Here is a 19,157-nt window from a genome sequence, read left to right on the forward strand (position 1 = left end):
TAGAGGTTAAGTGACTTGTCCAGAGTCATTTGCCTGGTGTATGAGACTGTATTTGAACTTAGATTTTTCTGATTCCAACTTCAGCATTTTGATTCCTTGTGCTACTCATTAATTGCAGAATGTAATGAATGCAGAACACCTCTAGGGTGGTTTAAGCTAGCACGCTACATCATATACATTAGTGACCCACTTCCCTTCAATCCATGTGATCAACACCAGGTAACTAAAGATCCTTGTATCAGTGGCATTTTGTAGATTTTATTTGCAAGATGAGGTGACATAGGAAGTTATTTCTAATCCTTTTGTTAAGTTTACTTTAGATTAATGAGTAAATCAGTAAAGGAAATTAAAAAGTTGTGTGAAGCTATATAAAGTGGCAGGTGTGTACACTAAAAGTATATTTTCAAGGCGGCCTTGAAAATGCCCTTTTCTTAACTACTGTAAGTGTCAAATTAGAAATGAGTGTGTTCTCAGCTAAATCTTTAATCAGAGGTCATAGATGTTAGTAAGGTGGGTGGAAAATGTTCTGGCTATACTGAATAGTTACAAAATTTACTAGTCCATTGACTTAACAAAAAGTGTGTGTGTGTAGGGGAAAGATAAATATATTTGGAAATAACTATGAAATATAAACAAACTTGCAACTAGCCTGGCCAACTTTTTGCCCTGGACAACTAGGGTTTACATTTTGCCTTAAGGTATTAAACAGAAGCAAACTCTCATAATGATTAAAGGTTTTATTATGATGATAATTGTACAGATTTGTTGGGGGAATGCTCTAGAATACATATGACACCTCAAGGTTTTGCAAAGCATTTGATCTCATTTGATCCTTATATAACATCCTTAGGAAGTAAATTCTATTATCTCCATTTTACAGATAAGCATCTTCGGCTCCAAAAGATTAAGCAGTTTCTTCAGGATCACAATTAGTAAGAGCTGGAGTCAGAATTTTAACCTGGATAAGCTTTGATTCATATCTTGCATTCATTCTATAGATAATATCATGAAGATTCTCACTGGTTGTTGCAAGGGATCACAAAAGAGATTTTTGGCCCAAAGAAGATGTCTCTGAAAGAAATTAAATCCATTCATTAAGTAAGAGCAAAAATTATAAAATGTTTTATGGACTAATATTGGATCCCACATCCTGGATTTCTAATGTAACCATTCTTCTATGCAGATGAAGTACATGGTCATAAAACATAGTAGATTTCGCTGGGAAAAACAGAATAATTAATCTTTGTTTCTTTTTTATAGACTCAATCCCATTGTCCATGAACAAAATATGCATTGAGTTCTGGAATACAGAAGAAAAAAAGAAAGATGTTTAATTGTAATAAAAAAAGACTAGTGGACATGTGTAAATTTTATTTTTGTATAATGAAAGTATAATGAAATGTTAACTTTGTGCTTCCTTCCTTCCAAAAGCCCTCTCACTTTATGCCACAGATACCCTTTTCCAAAAGTTACATATAACTCTTAGGGGTCATTTCTTACACATAAGTCAAATATGAAAGTTAGGATTTGTAGTCAGTTAATAAGTCACTTGTTTTGGGGCAAAGCTATTGTTAACCTCTCAGTGGCAACTCCTTAAGACAAGGGTTCTTAATTTGTTTTTCTTGTAAGCTTCAGGTGGTCTGATTAAGCCTATAAACTTCTCAGAGCAATATTTTTAATGTATAAAATAAAATATATAAGGTTACAAAGGAAAACAGTTATTTTGAAATAGTTATAACATGTCTTAAAAAAAAAAAAGATTCACGGGCTCCAGGTTAAAAATCCTTGTTCTATGACAAATTACAAAGAATTTGATTTGCTTTGGAAGAGGAAGATCCTCATCTAAAGCTTTCTACACTGACAAAAATCACAGGTTAACCATAAATGATCAAGATGATAGAATAGATCTATCCATTCTTTCTAATTAGGAATGAATCAGCTCTCCTTCCAGAGAGAGAGAGAGTGAGAGAGGGAGGAAGGGAGGAAGGGAGGAAGGGAGGAAGGAAGGAAGGAAGGAAGGAAGGAAGGAAGGAAGGAAGGAAGGAAGGAAGGAAGGAAGGAAGGAAGGAAGGAAGGAAGGAAGGAAGGAAGGAAGGAAGAAAATATTTAATCTAATCTGGATTCTAATCTCATCTGAAATGCAAAACTAGGAACAATGGGAAAAATTTTTCAGAATGCAATTTTAGGTTAGAAATCACAACTAGGACTGTCTAAGAGTGAAATGAATTGCTTTGGTAAGAAGGTTGTGGTGGGGTTCCCATGGGATAATATTGTAAAGGACATAGCATATAGTAGGTGCTTAATAAATGTTTGTTTTCTCCCTCCTTCTTCTTCCCTCCCTTACCAGACATCTTTTAAAATTATTTTAAAATAATATTTTATTTTCCTCTAATTATATGTAAAAACCACTTTTAACATTCTTTTTTTTTAAAAGGTTTGATTTCCAGATTCTATACCCTCCTCCTTTCCCCTCCTCTCCCCAAAATGATAAACAATGTGACATAGGTTATACAAGACTTACTAGACATCTTGAAGAAAAGGCTGAACACTTGTCTGGAATTTTGCAAAGGGGGTTACTTTTTTAGAGACAGATTTGGACTAGATGATTTCCTGAGTAATAGTTACCTTACTTCACAATTTCTTTGTGAAGATTAACATAAAGATATGGGAAGAAGTATGGTACAATGAAAAGAGAAATGGCTTTGGACTTGGAGGATGTGAGTTTAAATTCTACCTCTGCCACTACTGGTGTGACCTTGTACAAGTGAATTTACCTTCTCAGGTAGTTTGGTGATGCAGTGGAGTCAGAAAGTTGTTATTGTTGAGTCACATTTGACTTTTCATGACTTTATTGACTGTTTGCTTGGCAGGATAATGGAGTGGTTTGCTATTTCCTTCTCCACCTCATTTAACAGATGAAGAAACTGAAGCAAACCAGATTAAGTGACTTTCGTAGGGTCACACAGCTAATAATTGTCTAAAATCAGATTTGAAGATGAATCTTTCTGATTCCAGGCCTAGCATTCTATCCACTACATTACCTAGTTGCCCCAGAGTCAAGGAGACCTGAGTTCAAATCTAGCTTTCAATACTTGTCAACTATGTCATACTGGGCAACTCATTTAATCTCTGTTTACCTGAGTATCCTCATTTGTAAAATAGGGATAATAATAGCACATTGCTTACCGAGTTGTTGTGAGGAATAAATGAGATAATATATGTAAGCTTTTAATAAAAGTGTTTCCTTCCTTCTATGCCTCAGTTTCCTTTTCTATAACATAGGGGCTTAGACTAAATGGTCTATGGCTATATCTTGAGATTGATGAGCCTGTGATCTGAAAGCACTTTGACAAGTTAATTGAACCACAATGATACAAGGTATTTGAGAGAGATTCCAGAATTGGATAGTTCAACAATTACCAAAAGATTATTTGAGGACTGGGGAAAATGCCTAACAGATTCACTTTATTCTGTTAGCTTTCAGGACTCCATACTGTACAGTCTATCTCCATGTCAGCTACTGAATTTTCAAGTGGCTTGTTTGGCTCAGTTGTGATAATTTTAGACTTAAAAGTAACAACTGTTCCCTTGACACGAGATTCTTTCTCTTAATTTTAACTTTTCTACCTGTTCTCATTCATAATAAAAAAATAGCCTTAATTAATTCTATGATTGCAATCTGAAGTGAGTCCTTCCTGGAAAAATGGACCACTCTTCCTGGTAGAGGTTGAGTATAAGTCCCCAAACTCAACTGATATTAAAATTCTGTTTAGGAATTAAAATTAAGATTCAGATAGGTCTGAGTATTCATTTACCTTTTATGTTCTACAAAAAATCCATTTCTTTTGTTAAAACACTTGGATTCACACATAAAACTGATGAAAACCCTTCTTCATCAAGGCTTCTCTAATAAAGATGATTCTATAACTTCTTCATATCAACTTACTTTCAGCAAAATCATGTAGGGGACATTACAGGATTATAGTTTTAGTATTGGAAGGGACTTATTACTTAAGAATCTATCTCGTTCATATTTGTCATTTTAAAGATGAGAAAATGTGACCCAGGAAAGTTAAGTGACTTTTTTTTAGGTCAAAAGGTAGTAATTATTAAGTAGGTTAAAACTTCAGAGGCAGATTTTTCTCACTGGAGTCCAAATTCTTCACTTTACAAAGGAGGCCTGGGGATATTAGGTGACTTGCCCAGCATCAAGAAGGCAACAAGAGATTTAGGATTGATTTCTGTCCTGAGTTTCCAAATCCAGGGTTCTTTCTACTACATCACAGGACTTAAAAGGAGGTGTTCTCTACATTCTCATGTAAGTTCATTGTGTTATTGAGGTATTGAAAGAAAATGTCCTTACTTTGGGCAGCACAACAATTCACTGAAGTTGCAATAACAGATCATCTCGCACCCTTTTCCATCCCAAAAGTGGTCCTGGAGCTGTCCATCAATCTGTTTAAGGTCTGCCACTCCTTCAGGAATATTGTGACAGTTGCGATCTTTTAAAATCTTCCTATAGCAGGAGAGACGGCTTGTGGACATGGCATGTCCCCCTAACAACAAATTCAGCAAAATCAGCAGTGCTGTTGTTTTCATTTTGCCTTTCAGCTCTAGAGGAAAGGAGAAAATGTCTGTTTAGGTACATGTCATACTAGATTTTATCTCACCCTATTATATTGGTCAGGGAATAGGATGGGTCTCCCAAAATAGAGCACCATACTTCTAACCTAAGCTATATATAATTTTCTATTTATGCAAACCAGCCACTCCCATTAATACCACTTTTAGATCTCAAACATAACTACACAGTCAGGCAAAAAAATCACAGATACAGGAAATGCATAAATGATAAATCATAGATCACAGTCTATATTGAGCTTGGTTAATGTGCTCTCATCAATACACTCCATATGTAAGGGTTCAGGGCGGGGTTGGGGGGATGGGGGATGGAATGGGAAAGAGTACTGGGAGTAGTTGCACTCCTGTGCTTGAGATGAATCTCAACTCTGGTTGGTATCATAGGTCCAATTAGGAATGCTTGCACCACATCAAACTTCTCTGCTAAAAAATGGCTGAGGATGTTTACAATTTTACAGCTGGGTAACTTTCTACTTTTGAATCAGGAGGGACTTTACAAGCTCTTCAAACTAAAAAAAACATCTTTAAAATGATTTTGGAAGTGTGTTTGTCTAGTTCTCTTTAAGGCAGAGAACTATCCAGCTAGGGTAGGCTGATTCTGAGAACTACAGCCCAGATCAGCCCAATCACCTACTTTTTTAATCAGGACACTGTGTTGTCCAATCAAATTATAGCAAACGGAGCTCAGAGCAAGACAATTCAAGCTGACTCCGAACAAATCAAAATAGTTTATTCTGCTTTTCACTTACCAGGATTCTGCAACTTCCAATGAAATCTCAGTATTTCTTCCTATGTAATAGCAGTGCAAAACTTCTTTCCCCTTTCTGCTTTTCCCTCTTAACCAGAGGAGGGTAGCAGAGAGCAAGAAGCATTCCGCAGAAGCTTCTTGTCTCTTAAAATCAGTACTTTGTTCAATGCAGCTGAGATTCTCTCCAAACAGTCGGTAATTGTGTAGGAGAAGCCTTCTATTGACTGACTGCTCCTGCCCATCATCTTTTCAAATTTCTTAGATAAATCTGCTTTTTTTCCTTTTCTCTTTCTTTCTTTCTTTCTTTCTTTCTTTCTTTCTTTCTTTCTTTCTTTCTTTCTTTCTTTCTTTCTTTCTTTCTTTCTTTCTTTCTTTCTTTCTTTCTTTCTTTCTTTCTTTCTTTCTTTCTTTCTTTCTTTCTTTCTTTCTTTCTTTCTTTCTTTCTTTCTTTCTTTCTCTCTCTCTTCTTTCTTTCTTTCTTTCTTTCTTTCTTTCTTTCTTTCTTTCTTTCTTTCTTTCTTTCTTTCTTTCTTTCTTTCTTTCTTTCTTTCTTTCTTTCTTTCTTTCTTTCTTTCTTTCTCTCTTTCTTTCTCTCTCTCTTTCTTTCTCTCTCTCTTTCTTTCTCTCTTTCTTTCTCTCTTTCTTTCTCTCTCCCTTCCTTCCTTCCTTCCTTCCTTCCTTCCTTCCTTCCTTCCTTCCTTCCTTCCTTCCTTCCTTCCTTCCTTCCTTCCTTCCTTCCTTCCTTCCTTCCTTCCTTCCTTCCTTCCTTCCTTCCTTCCTTCCTTCCTTCCTTTCTCCCCCTTTCACCAATTTATTCTTCCAACAAGTTCTTCAAACTGAGTTCAAATTTGGCCTCAGATACTTACTATTTGGGTGACCCTAAGCAAGGCACTCTATCTCTGTCTGCCTCAGTTTAATCAGCTATAAAATAGAGATGATATTAGCACCTAATTCTCAGGGTTACTGTAAGAAATAACTGATGATATTAGCATGGTGCCTGGCACATAGTAGGTGCTATATAAATAAACATATCCTATTCTCTGTCTCATTTTATGCCTTTGGGAGTTTTTTTTGTATTAATATTTTCCTAATTTTAATAAATAAAAAGTCTTTGTATGCTCCCTTTAAACCACCACATTATTCACATTCAATATCATCCTACATCTTTTACAAAAGAACTTGTTTTTATATTTAGTTCATTGTCTGTCCTAAACCACCTGATTCCATCTGAAAACTTTTTTGAACACATTTTAAGTTTTTTAAAACATCAAAGTTCTTTTCTTTCTCACCTTCCCAATATCAAAATATTCATTTCTGAAAGAGATAATACCAGTTGACATCATTTTACTTTATGCACCAGTACTTTTTCTGGCCTTTTCAGCATTAAATAATTCTATATAAAAAGAGCAAGTAATACCTTAAAGTGCAGTAGCTTATAGTATACTCTCTTAAATTCAGAAAATTGAAGAATGTGCTGTCTAGTTTCTCTGCTACAGTAGCAGAGCATTTCTAAAATAAATGATGTTTCTAATTAGTCTAAGTGACTTTCTCTGTGATAATTTATCAGACAAGGTATTTATCAAACACCTACCAAAGTCTCTTTGAGTTTCTTCTTTAATTGTGAGGAATCTGAAGCTTTTAACCTATGACAGAGTCAGAATTTGAACTCCCAGTCATTAATTTTTTTCAGCTGTTGCTGGATATTATCTCTTTTCATTATAATGATCAAAAGGAAAATGATGTCAAATAAGTCTCTCAGTCTCACTGGGTGATTTGGAAAATGGCTTATTTTTTATCTGAAATTCCCTGCACTTGGGTGCAACTCAGATGACTTTTTTTTTTAAGTAGAGAAATGAGATTAACAAGTTATCTTAATATAAATACCTCCTTTAATATATTTGAAATAAAAATATTTTCTCTTATTTAACAGGGCTTTGCCTAAAACACTGATCCGCTTCTGACAGAAGATATTTTGCATTCCTCTACCTAGAGAAGCCTTTTCCATTGGTTGCATTAAGCAAAAACGGGCTCTCTTTAAAAGTATCAACTGGGAAGAATATCTTTCTCTTGTTGGCTCTGTCCAGGAGATTAAAGATACTCTTTGCCCATAGCTGGGGAGCCATGAATTGAGTTGGGTGGGGGAAGACTATCTTCCCCCTCCCAGTACTTTAGAATCTGTAGACCCAAGGGTTGGTCTTGTTCTGTTTGTCCTTTTGAGTTCTAAGTGAAGATGTAGAGGCCTCCTGAGACATGGTTTAATACTCAATGACTGTGGAGGCAGGATTGCCAATCCACTGGGTAGTACCAAGGAAGGTGGCTTAAAACTTGAGTTCCTAAATAGGTTTGGAACCTGGAACTTGATGGGACTGAATTATTCTCTGAACTTAATCCCTATCCTCATCTCAGAAACCAAGGAAATATTGGGGGGTGGATGAGGAAGAAACATGATTTGGTCCTCATGTATATAAAAGAGGATATTTGTGTAATTCTTTCTGTACCTTTGAATCAAATATTCATCTTAAAAGTTACTCAGGCCATTAAGTGAACAAAAGAACCTAGGGGCACAGGGGAACTCTAAAACTTGGAGAATACCATTAGTAAGGGCTTGAGACAATAGCAGATACTAGAGACTATAAATCCTCTTAAGGCTACTACAGGACCTGGGATGAGGGGTGAAATGTAGCATACCTGGCCTTCAGGTAGCAAGGTAGCAAGGAGCAGTATGGACTAGTGGGGAGGAGACCTACATTCTAGTCTCAAATCTCTGATAAATACTGTGTAACATTTAGAAAGTTCCTTAACTTATCTGGGTCTTGGCTCCATATCTGTAAAATAAGTCAGCTGGGTTAGTAGATTTCTAAGATATCTTCTTTGGCTACCTCTATATAAATCAAAAAGAGGACACTTTTGTAATCCACATTCTCTGGAACACTAGAGATCATACCTAATAGTTACTAAGCCACTTGGCTTGGTGGGACAATGCTTATTCATCTTCACTTTGACCTTTCCCCTCACTCTGCAGGCAATATACATACCCTCCTTCCACCACTCAACCTTTTCACTTTTTCCTATAAGAACTATAATAAATTCAACACTGCCTTAGCTTCAGGTGGGATAATGATAGATAGATAAAGAGATGAGCAGATAAAATATTTATTAAGCATTTCTATGTCAGGTACTATGTTAGGAAGCAACAAACAAGCCAGTGCCTAATTTCAAGGGACTGACTTTCTAGTTGAGGAAGAAGACACATTAAGGACAACTAGAAAGTAGAAGTGGAGAAGGATGGTCTGGAGATACCTGAGAATGGTGTGGAAAGGTAGATCTGCTGAAAGCTCCCTTATAGAGACATGCAGGAAAGGAGGGCAGAATTCAAGTTTCCTTAGTAGGAGAGATTGAGATGGTGACTGAAGGCAAGTGGGGTAGGATGGAATGGCCTGAAGAGAGCTTGTCAATAGATGGTCCAATTGTTTTATTCACCATTCCTATGACTTCCCCAGAATACAACCCTGTTCTCTGACCCATCCCCCTCTTCCTTGTGTGCCTCTCCCATTAGTATACAATTTTACAAGGTAGGAACTGTCTCCAGGGTTTAGCACAGGGCTTGGCACTTATATAGTAAATGTTTGTTTTTTGGAAGCTAATGACTTTATTTTTTTTTACTATATATAGTTTTATTATTATTATTATTATTATTATTATTATTATTATTATTATAACAGTAAATGCTTAATAAATTGTTTTTATTCATTTCATTCATTCTGCTTTTATTTATTTATTTTACTCTGACCCCCAAATATCCCAAAATATAAGCTCTTACTTTAGCATCAATTTTTCTCAGAGTTTATGCAATTCACTGAGTTTTTTCTTTACCTGGAAGAAAAAATAAAAGTAGAAGAAAAGGAATAAGCAAAGCATATTCTGAATTAAAGGATTTTTTCAAAGCTTGGTAGAATATATATATAAAGATCAAAATGCTTTATTTACTATATATAGTAAATATATATGGTATATAACAGTCTATCCAAAAAGGATATGGCAATTCAAATAATTAAGAAAAAAGCTGATGACTTAAAAGATGGCCTAGTGTAACATAACTGGATTCAGAATCAGGAAAAGCCAGGTTCAAGTCACCCCATCCTGGTTGTGTTCCTATGGGAGAGTCACTTAAAGTGTCAGTACCTCCCCAACTTTAAGTAACAGAGCAGGAGGTGAAGCAGGAGGTGATCTGCATCTGTGTTCCCTTTTCCTATAAATTCATAGAGAATTGGATACCCCAAGAGTTGGGCTTCTGCTTGGAAGTTTATAAATTCCCCAAAATAGTCAATGAGATGGAAGAAAAGTACCTACTTGTCTGGTGGTCAGGAAGCTGAGTTATAGGTGCTGTTCTTTATCTCCTAATCTTCTGATACAGGGGAATGCTCTTTCTTTACCTTCTTTCCTTGTCAGTAAAACAAATAACAATTATTGGAGGAGATGGCAGGGCATTGTAGAATGATTTAGTTCTGAAGTCTTTGTGGTACAATGGAAAGAGATTCCGTCTGGAGTCAGAAGTTATAGATTTAAATCTTATCTCTAATAATAACTATAAGCATGATTTTTGCATAAGTGACTTTAACCTCTCTGAACCTCAGTTTTTCCATCTAGAGAATCAAGGGTTTTAGACTAGCAGGAATCTGAGGATCCTCTCAGATCTAGACTGATGGTCCCATGATTTATTTCACATTCATTTTGGATTTAAATGAAACCTTCTCTCTTCACCCACACATTGTAAGAAAGGAACAGAGTTGAGTAGAATAAGCTAATGTGGTGACTGTATCTGACAATGTACATAATCCCTTTAGGATTTTTTTTCCAGTTATAGGACTGTAATTGTTGTTATTCTTTAGTCTATTATGTTCTATACACTTCTAAATAGCTAGATGACTCAGTGGAAAGAGCACTAAGGTCAGGAAGCCCTGAGTTCAAATCTAATCTCAGACTATCTATAAAATTATTTTTATAGACTAGCTATAAATTAATAAATAAATATTTATAAATAAATAAATAATTCATAAATAAATAAATAAATTATTATAGATTAGCTATAAAAATTAGGAAAAGTCACTTTACCTCTGTTTGCCTCAGTTTATTTATCTGTAAATTGGAAATAATAATAGTACCTACCAGAACAGAGTTGTGAAGACCAAATAAAGTAATAATTATGAAGTGTATAGCACAGTGCCTGGAACATATTAGATGTTATCTGTATAAATGCTAATTTCCCCTACTCCTATATTTCTCTGAATTCCTTGTTTTTATTATTTCTTACTATAATATCCCATTCTATTCTTATACCACAATTTGTTTAGTTATTTCTCAATCAAAAGTCACTGATTTTTGTTTCCAGTTCTTTGCTATCACAAAAGAACAAATAGTATCTTAAACATTACCCCAAAAGAGTGGATATTATATCTTAATAATTTTATTTTTTGAATTATTCTTTTTAAAAATTACTTCTAGAGATTAGGGCCTGTTACATATCTACCAAAGGAGCATAAAGTCAACTTAACAGTATAAAGACTTCTGCATTTCCTGAGCTCTGTACTTGAAGTCAGGAGATGTTAGGATTCTTACAAGGTACTAAGACAGTGGAATTGATAGAGACAATAATTATCTAATTTAGCTTGATTCAGTATGATTGATCTGACCCTACAAGGAGATGTTATGGGTTAGAACTTGAAACAAGGTACTAAATGGAATAAAGGAGATAATGATTCTCTAATTGACATGTACTTAGTACTTACTATAATTCCACAAGATTCACGCCTTTAAGAGAGCATATATAAGGGGGAGCTCTGAGGGCCACTTGGAGGAGGAGAGGGATTCATTCCATCTTCCACCTTTGTTGTGGCTGGAGACTAAGCACAAACCCTTGGAAGTCGGCGAGATTCAGAAGCCAGAGCTCAAGCTCTCAGAACCAAGACTACAGAAGGCCTCCAGAAAGCCAACCGGGCCCCAAGAGGGAGACAAGACTTTGAAGGAAACAATAAAGGATTTGGACTTTAACTCCTGGCTGCATTTGGGGTGATTACACTGAAACTGAAACGAAGGCTGCCTCTAGAAGCCCCCCAAGAAATCTGCACCCAGAGAACATTATATTTTAGAGAAGAACATTACAAGGAGAGAACTTTGATCTCTGACAACTTCACTTCTAACACTGACCTTAGCTGGTCAAGTTAAGCTAACCTCTGCTACCTTAGTTTCTTCAACTGTAAAGTAGGGATAACTGATAGCTCCTATATCTCAGAGTTGAAGTGAGGATCAAATGAGATGATATTTGTAAAGTATCTAGCTAAATAAATAATGTTTATTTCCTCCCCTTACCTTCCCCATTTCTTGGGAGGAATATCATATATTTGTATTCAGGAGACCTATGTTCAAATTCTGCCTCTTGTAATAGCTTTTTCAGCGACTATGAGCAAGGCAGCTCTTAGCCTCAATTATCTCGTTTGGAAAACAGCTAATGATACACCATAGACCTCACAGCTTTTTTTCTTTCTTTTCTTTCTTTTTTTGGATTTTGTTTTTGTTTTGTTTTTGGTTTTTTGAGAGGAAAACATGAACTTTAATGTAAATTATTATTTGGTAGTGGTATTTTTCTTCAATGAATTTTTTAAAGTATGGTTCTTAGTCCCTTCTCTTTTTAAGTGTCCTTCCCTAGAAAAATAGCAGTTAGGTGTTACAATGTCTAGAGCCCCAGACCTGGAATCATGAAGACCTGAATTCAAATCTTGCCTCAAAAACTTACTGGCCGTGTGACCATGAGCAAGTCACTTAAACTCTGTCTGCCTCAGTTTCCTCATCTATAAAATGGGGATAATAATAATACTTGCCTCCCAGGGTTGTCATGAGGCTCAAATAAGATCCATATGTAAAGTGCTATATAAAATGCTATCTATTAATGTGACTCTCAGAACTGAACACACACTCTTAATTAACACTGAGTCTGATCATTCCCAATCTCCCTAATTATGCTTTCATTCACCTTATATTTCTCCATCTTGTGCTTGAAGAAATTGTGACTTTCCCCAAATTCCAAAATGTCACTATTGGAATGTATCTCACAGATAAGTAACTTCACCTGTCCTTGACCAAGAACCCCTTCTCCAATAAGATCATCCAGCCCTTAGGCACAATTTTCCAATAAGAGAGGGAGCCAACCCATTTTTGTACAGCTCTAGTTGCTCAGAGATTTTTTTTCATATTGAGTCTTATTTTGTCGCTTTCCATTTTCTTCTGGTTGCTCTTGATTATTCTCTGTGGGAACAAGTCTAACCTTTCTTTCATGTCTTTAAGTATCTAATATTCTTTCAAGTTTCTGAAAACAAGTGTTATGCTCACATCTCCTCACCCCCAAGTCGTCCCTTTTTCAGCCCAATGGTCCTTAGTGCCTTCAATTAATCCTTATAATTTATGAACTCAAGTCTGGGTACTCTACTCTGAAAATATTAGACGCTCAGGGATTCTCAAAGTGTGGTCTGGTGATCCCTAAGAAGATTGTCAAGGGAATCCATGAGTACAAAATTCTTTTCAGAAAGATACTTAGATATTTTCATTACTAAAATAGTAAGTATCAGTAAAAATAACCCACTTAAACAAAATTTCTTAGAGACAGGGGGTCTTCAATAATTTTTAAAAGTGCAAAAGGGTCATGAAACTGAAGTTTGAGAACCACTGACCTAATTTGCCCATGTCCTTAGGGATGTCATCAGATGCTTCACTAAGACCTAAGTGTGTCAACAACATAGGAAAGATTTCATTGATTGAGTTTTTCTTAAACTAGTTGACATTCCACTAATGATTCAATATACTAATAACTTTCTAGATTGAGTCCCTGCCTCTAGTCTCAGTGTCAAAATCTTTTCCAATTTTTTTCTAAGGACCATTTTTATTTTGTAATTCCTTTCTCATTATTCCCATCTTCTGTGTTCCCTCACCTTCAGGAATGTATCACTACACTGACAATAACTCAGGTTTACTTGCTCAAGGTCACAAAGCCAGGATAAACCCAGTTCTTTTGATCAGCACTCTTTCCACTATATGAATTCAAATTTTCTTAGTCACTTGTGAGCTATGTGACTCTGGGCAAGTCATTTAACCTTTGTAAAATGGGGATAATAATAGCACCTACCTCTTATAGGCTCAGATGACAGAATATTTATAAAATGCTTTACAAACTTTGAAGCTCTTTTAAACACAAGCTATTTTATAAATGCAGCTATTACATGGTGCTTTAAAATTCCTCTCTTTTTTCACATAGCTAAGTCTTTTCTCTCCAATTAGCAATAATGAGGGCAGGGAGAGAGCATACCTATTGCTGCGTTTATATTTTCCCAGAAGTATCCAGGAGTACTCACTATTGTAGATATTAAGAATCTCCTCTTCAAGAAACCTAATGAATTGAGCAGTATGCACAGGTACCATGGAAATACTTTTGCTGAGCATGTCTAGGCTAGAGAATAAAGCAGTCTGCCAAAGACTCAGCCAGGCCCAGAGGTGGAAAGTTCCAAGTTTGGCAAATACTCTCTAAGGATTTTTTTCCCTTTTTTTTCTAACACTTTATAAATTACAGTTTGAAACTGAATTATCCTCTTCCTCCATTACTAATTACAGAAAATTACTTTGACTGCTGTTCAACCAGTGGGAGAATGTTTGCAGAATGAAATTCTTGTGACCCATCAGTTGGTTTCCTTGTTAAAAGGCATTGAGCTTGATGCACTGCCCCTCACCCCTTCTCACAACATCCAGGAAGGCCATTCATTTTCCAGGGCTAACAGATTCAAATTTTTCAAACTGATTTGGAACAAACTGCACTAATTTACTTGGACTTTTGGGTGCAAAATATACGTACTTTAAATTTTCCTACTGATTGTATCTGAAACACCAAAGCCTAAAAATCTAAAAACATTGAGGAAGGACCATTAATTATCTTCTTTTTTATTAGAGCTTTTTATTTTCAAAACATTAATTCTTGCAAAGCCTCATTAAATGTCTTCTAAGGGATGCTGGTGTGGCTTTTTTTTTTTAAATATTATCGAGGAAAATTTAGTACAGGGAAAGGCTTGCTTTTGAGCCAGGAATCCTTGCCAAGACCTTAGGGACAGAGAATTTCCATTTTGGGTTCTGTCAAGATCCTTGGCACTACCTAAATTTTTGGAAAGGTTGGGTCTAAAGGGAGATTTAAAAAGAAGATTCCTTTACTCCCTTCCTCCACCAATGGCCCAAATTAATAGGGCCAAGCAGCGTGAGAGCTTTCTGCCATTGATGCTGCCATCTCTTGGGACAGGCAGCTGATGTCATTCCTGGGCACCAGCACGTAGGGCATGGAAATAAGGAAGAGTTGATGAGTTAAACAGAAAGGACTATTTGGATTTGTTTCCATTCACATCCTATAACAGGAAAAGGGAGAGCAAAGAGTAGTGAGGAAACAAAAAAGATCATCCCAGAGAATTATGCTAATTTTAAGAAACCAAAGTCACAGGGCTATCTCATCTTGTTTTCTCTTCTATTTCTTTATTATTTTCAAAGAAATTTGTGCTGGGATGGCTGTTTTTTTTTTCAGCCCTATTTATAATTACTTACATCACAGGCTAAAATCATGGCAACAATCTTTCAATGTGAACAATTCTTTTCAAATATGCTGAAAACAGACCATAGCAATTCAACCATACTGGAGAACTTGACAAGAAGTACAATTTGAAGTCAAAATGCATTTTTTCAGCCTGGTAGAAAAAGTGGAAATTATCTTCCTTAGGACTCAGCAAGCTTAGGAGTAAGCAAGGTAGTAGAACAGGAAGAATGCTGGGTTCGAATTATGACTGATATTTACTAGCAGCATGACCTTGCTTTCTGAGCCTCAGTTTTATTATTTTTAGCTATCTTATCTTTAAGAGAAACAATACTTTTACCACACCATCAAATTGTTTTAAGGGGTTGAAACAGACAAAAATGACATATTTATCTTAAATTTGCTAATTGCTTTCCTATCTACATCTTGTCCTTATAGAAGAAGAGATAGTTTTTGGTGCTCCTGTGCCTTATACTGGAAGAGCCTTAAATGAAAGATTTTATAAACCTAAAAGATAAACTCCCTTTTATGCTGAGGGTATAATCTTGGCACTGTGATTCCTGGTTAGGACACTTAGGATGAAGTTAATGAATCTTACTATATATATATATATTTTATATTATTACATTTTACATACTCTATGTTATATGGCAAAATCAAGCTTCTTTTTAAGGAAGTTTGTTAAAGAAAAACTCTCATTTGAGTAAGGCTAAAACTTTCAGAATAAGACTTAAGCATGACTTATGAATTCTAGGAAAATATCTGAACACTGGCTTTTTAAAAAAAAAGCATCTCTCGTCCTCCACAGCCACGCCACTGCCCCAAGGACAGACTGGTATCTCACTGTGGAAAACCCACTCATTCACTAGTGACCAGATCTCCCCCAAAAGTTAGGAGCTATATGTCAGATTTCTCTTCTTCCTTTTTTTTTTTGTCTCAAGAAAAAAAAAAAAGATTTTCCCAGCTCACTGAGAGGGATGCTGTTTTCTCTCCCTCCGCTTTACTCCTGATGCTTCCCCATTTATGTGAAGAATTCATCTTTCTCAGTTCATCCCCAGGTTCTCCAGGAGTTTCTTTTACATCCAGTTTAACATGGATTTCTTTCTGTCCTGACCTTCAGCAGCAGATAGTTGGAGAACAAATGAGCTGAGAAAAACAAAAGCCAAGCAAATCCCACAAACCTACCTTTCTTCGCCTTCTCTCCTTTTCAATCTTCTTGGCAGAGAAGTCTTATTAAATGCCCAAGCTCTGAGTTTGAGCAGGAGGAGAAGAGAAGAGGGGCTGGAAGGAGTTCTTTACAAATGACCTTTTGTCTGCTCTGTCTTTTTGCCCACGATTGACAGAGTCTGTCCTCTGGCCAGGAGCTGGAGGGGAGGCAGGAGAGGGGGCGGGAGGCGGAGATGAGGCTGCAAGAACCCAGTCCTTCAGACACTTCCAAACCCGCCGAAAAAGCACTGAACAACTCCTTTACACAGGGAAACAACCGGACTATACACGAGCTAGAGAGAGACATACTCATTGCAAAGGCAAACATAAAACCTGTGGAAATAAAAAAAAAAATGGACATTTTTCCTTTAAATGAAGACTGATTAAACTGTCTCTATCTTTCTGTCTTTGTCTCTATCTCTCTGTCTCTGTGTGTCTCTTTCACTGTCACTCTGTCTCTCCCTCTTTTCCTCCCTCACCCCTTTGTCTCTTTCTCTCTGTTTTTTTTTTCTTTCTGTCTGTCTCTGTCTCTCCCCCACCTCTATCTTACTCTCTGTCTGTCTGTCTCTGTTTCTCTCTGTGTGCCTCTGTATAAGGAGGAGAGAGCTAAAAGATAAGAAGTAAGAAAGAGATAATTTAGGAAAACTGGAAAGCTCTCTTTTCCTCCTCACTGGGGCCTCTGATTCCCCCTCCCTCCCACTCCACACTAAGCTTCCTCAGCCAACCAGCCTTCTCATTTCTCATTATAACATTTTGTGAGGCGACAAGTCCTGACTCCTTCCTGATTTACCCCCCAAAGAGGCATCCCTGGGCAAAGGAAAGCAAATTAAATTGTTTGAACTGTGAAGTAACCAAAGGAAACCTTTTCTCCCTCTCCCAAATGGAAGGAGTTGAGGAATTAGCTTTGCTGGCAGACCATCCTATTAATGGAACTATGATGGCAGGATTGAAATCAAAATCTATTAGCTACCCGTGGGTAACCTCAGTTTGTCATGGTTAAAAGGATCCTTAGTGTTGTAAGACACTGTACTGTTATACTTAATAAGACCGTGGAAGAGAAAGTCATTATAATGGATATTTCATAAAGTACTTAATCTTAAGCCTCTGTCCTTTCATTGCTAAAAGGTACCAATGACTAGTGGTGATGGCTCCTTAACATTTTGTAAATTGTGTTCTATAAATGACTGTCTATATAGTATGTGAGATCTACTTCCCATACTCTCTGAAAGACCAAAGCCCAGTGAAAATGTTCACTAATCAACAGGTGGGAAGGTAAACTGATTTTCTGGTATCCTTCTTATACGCACTGCCTTTATTTCTCTCTGAAAGCTTGGGTTACTGGGTACTACAATAAAATTGCATGGCATAGAGCCCTAACATCTATTTGTTGTTTAGTCATTAGACTACCTTAAGAAAGGAAAAACTCAGTGTCTTCATTTCCCCTTTTATGAAATATATATATTGTAAATTCTTTTTTAAAAATTAAATTTTTTTTAAAGGTACACAAATCCATTTTCTCTCCCTTTCACTTCTCCCCCAACTGGAGCAAGGAAGAAAAACAAATCTCTTGTAATAAATTTGCATAATAAAGCAAAATAAATTTGCATTCTAGTCTCATCTAAAAAAGTCTCATCCTTTATTCAGTTATTTTGAGCTTATGAAGAGATATACCGATAAGTATGATACAAAAAATTCAGACAATAAAAGTCCCCTGTCATCTAAACTGTCAGGTAGGGACTGTTTCCTCTTTTCTTTGTGGCTGCGAAATATGGCCCTGACCCAGCCTGACTTGGTAAAGCAAATACATTCTGGGCCAGATGACACAGTGAGATGGCCAGTAAGGAGTGAATTTCATAATGAAATATATTTAAGAAATCCATACAGGGTTCCGTGAAGAGGAAGGCAAAAATTTGTATATGTACACAGTTTTCCTGGCATTGGAGGATACATTTGAATCATAGGATCTTAGACTTAGCATTGGAAAGTCTCTCTAGTGTCCTTTAGTCTCATTAACAGACGAAGAAATTGAGATGCAGAGAGATGAAATGATTTGCCCGTAGGCAGCAAATGTCCTGACTGAATTTGAGCCAAAGATTTTCATTCCAAACCTAGCACTTTCCCCCCAGTATCATGCTGCCCCTTCTAATAAAGATAATTTTTTTTGGTAGAAGCAGTGCACAAAAGGGGCAAAAAGCACTATACTAGAAGCAAATCTGGTTCAAATCCTAGTGCTCCCAGGGACAAAGTTTTAATATCATCAAGCCTCAATTTTCTCTCTTATTAAATGGAAGAAAATAGAATTTGTACTTCCTATGTAGCTCACACTATAGATAAGCTCTTGGGCCAAATCTAGATTATATTTTAAGATGTAAATCTTAGCTCAGAGGTCTAATTCTGCCTAATCCTGATTTAGAGGGTCAAATGAGATGGAATAAATGGAAGTCCTTAGAACTATTAAGCACTCTGTAAATAGCAGTTATTGTAAGAAATGTCTTCATTTGTGGACTAAGGACCCATTCCTGGTAATCTCCTGAGATTGTTAGAAACGCCTTAATTTAGTCATACACTGCTCTCACTCACCCTCTTTATTTGGTCATTTTAAGGAAAAAATATTCCAAAGTTGAGAATTATTGCTTGCCTTTTGAACAAGTGTTACAAACTAAAAAGATCTTTATTAAGGATCCATTCTCTGTCCCTGTGCACCCCTGGTTGTGGGATTGACAACCTTGTGGTCTTCTTCATTGGCAGCAGTCAGTCCTGAGAGAGCAAATAGACTGTCCTTTCAGCACTTTGAGTTTGGGGCAGGAAGTGTGAGAACTAGGAAAGCTGATACCCTGCTGTGATATCCTGCTGTGGGGGCTAGGTCCCATGGGAAAGCTGCTTACATGAGCTTACATGTGTGCACACACACAAAAACACAGACATACACACACACACACACACACACTCCTC

At 36.4% G+C, this 19,157-nt stretch overlaps 1 protein-coding gene across 2 annotated transcripts; it reads right to left on the reverse strand.

Moving 5' to 3' along the window:
- Positions 1-722: 722 nt before the first annotated feature.
- On the reverse strand, positions 723-16,865 carry SCRG1 (stimulator of chondrogenesis 1). 2 transcript variants are annotated; one of them, XM_074272852.1, is made up of 5 exons: positions 16,185-16,865; positions 9,740-9,830; positions 9,210-9,262; positions 4,364-4,613; positions 723-1,071 (listed from the first exon to the last, which is right to left on the reverse strand). In XM_074272852.1, the coding sequence occupies exons 4-5, from the start codon at positions 4,597-4,599 to the stop codon at positions 1,017-1,019; spliced, it is 291 nt and encodes a 96-aa protein (XP_074128953.1). In that variant the 5' UTR covers positions 4,600-4,613; positions 9,210-9,262; positions 9,740-9,830; positions 16,185-16,865; the 3' UTR covers positions 723-1,016. The 2 variants fall into 2 exon arrangements, with proteins under 2 accessions (XP_074128953.1, XP_074128955.1); XM_074272854.1 differs by lacking the exons at positions 9,210-9,262; positions 9,740-9,830; positions 16,185-16,865 and adding an exon at positions 5,391-5,473.
- Between the last annotated feature and the right edge of the window lie 2,292 nt (positions 16,866-19,157).

This window comes from Sminthopsis crassicaudata, chromosome 6 (genome assembly GCF_048593235.1).
Source record: "Sminthopsis crassicaudata isolate SCR6 chromosome 6, ASM4859323v1, whole genome shotgun sequence".
Taxonomy (NCBI): domain Eukaryota; kingdom Metazoa; phylum Chordata; class Mammalia; order Dasyuromorphia; family Dasyuridae; genus Sminthopsis; species Sminthopsis crassicaudata.

Coding starts and splice junctions, on each gene's coding strand:
- SCRG1 (XM_074272852.1), bottom strand. CDS start 4,599: ATGAAAACAACAGCACTGCTGATTTTGCTGAATTTGTTGTTAGGGGGA. Junction 1,072..4,363: donor GAATTGTTGTGCTGCCCAAA/GTAAGGACATTT, acceptor AATTTCTTTCAG/AGACATCTTCTTTGGGCCAA.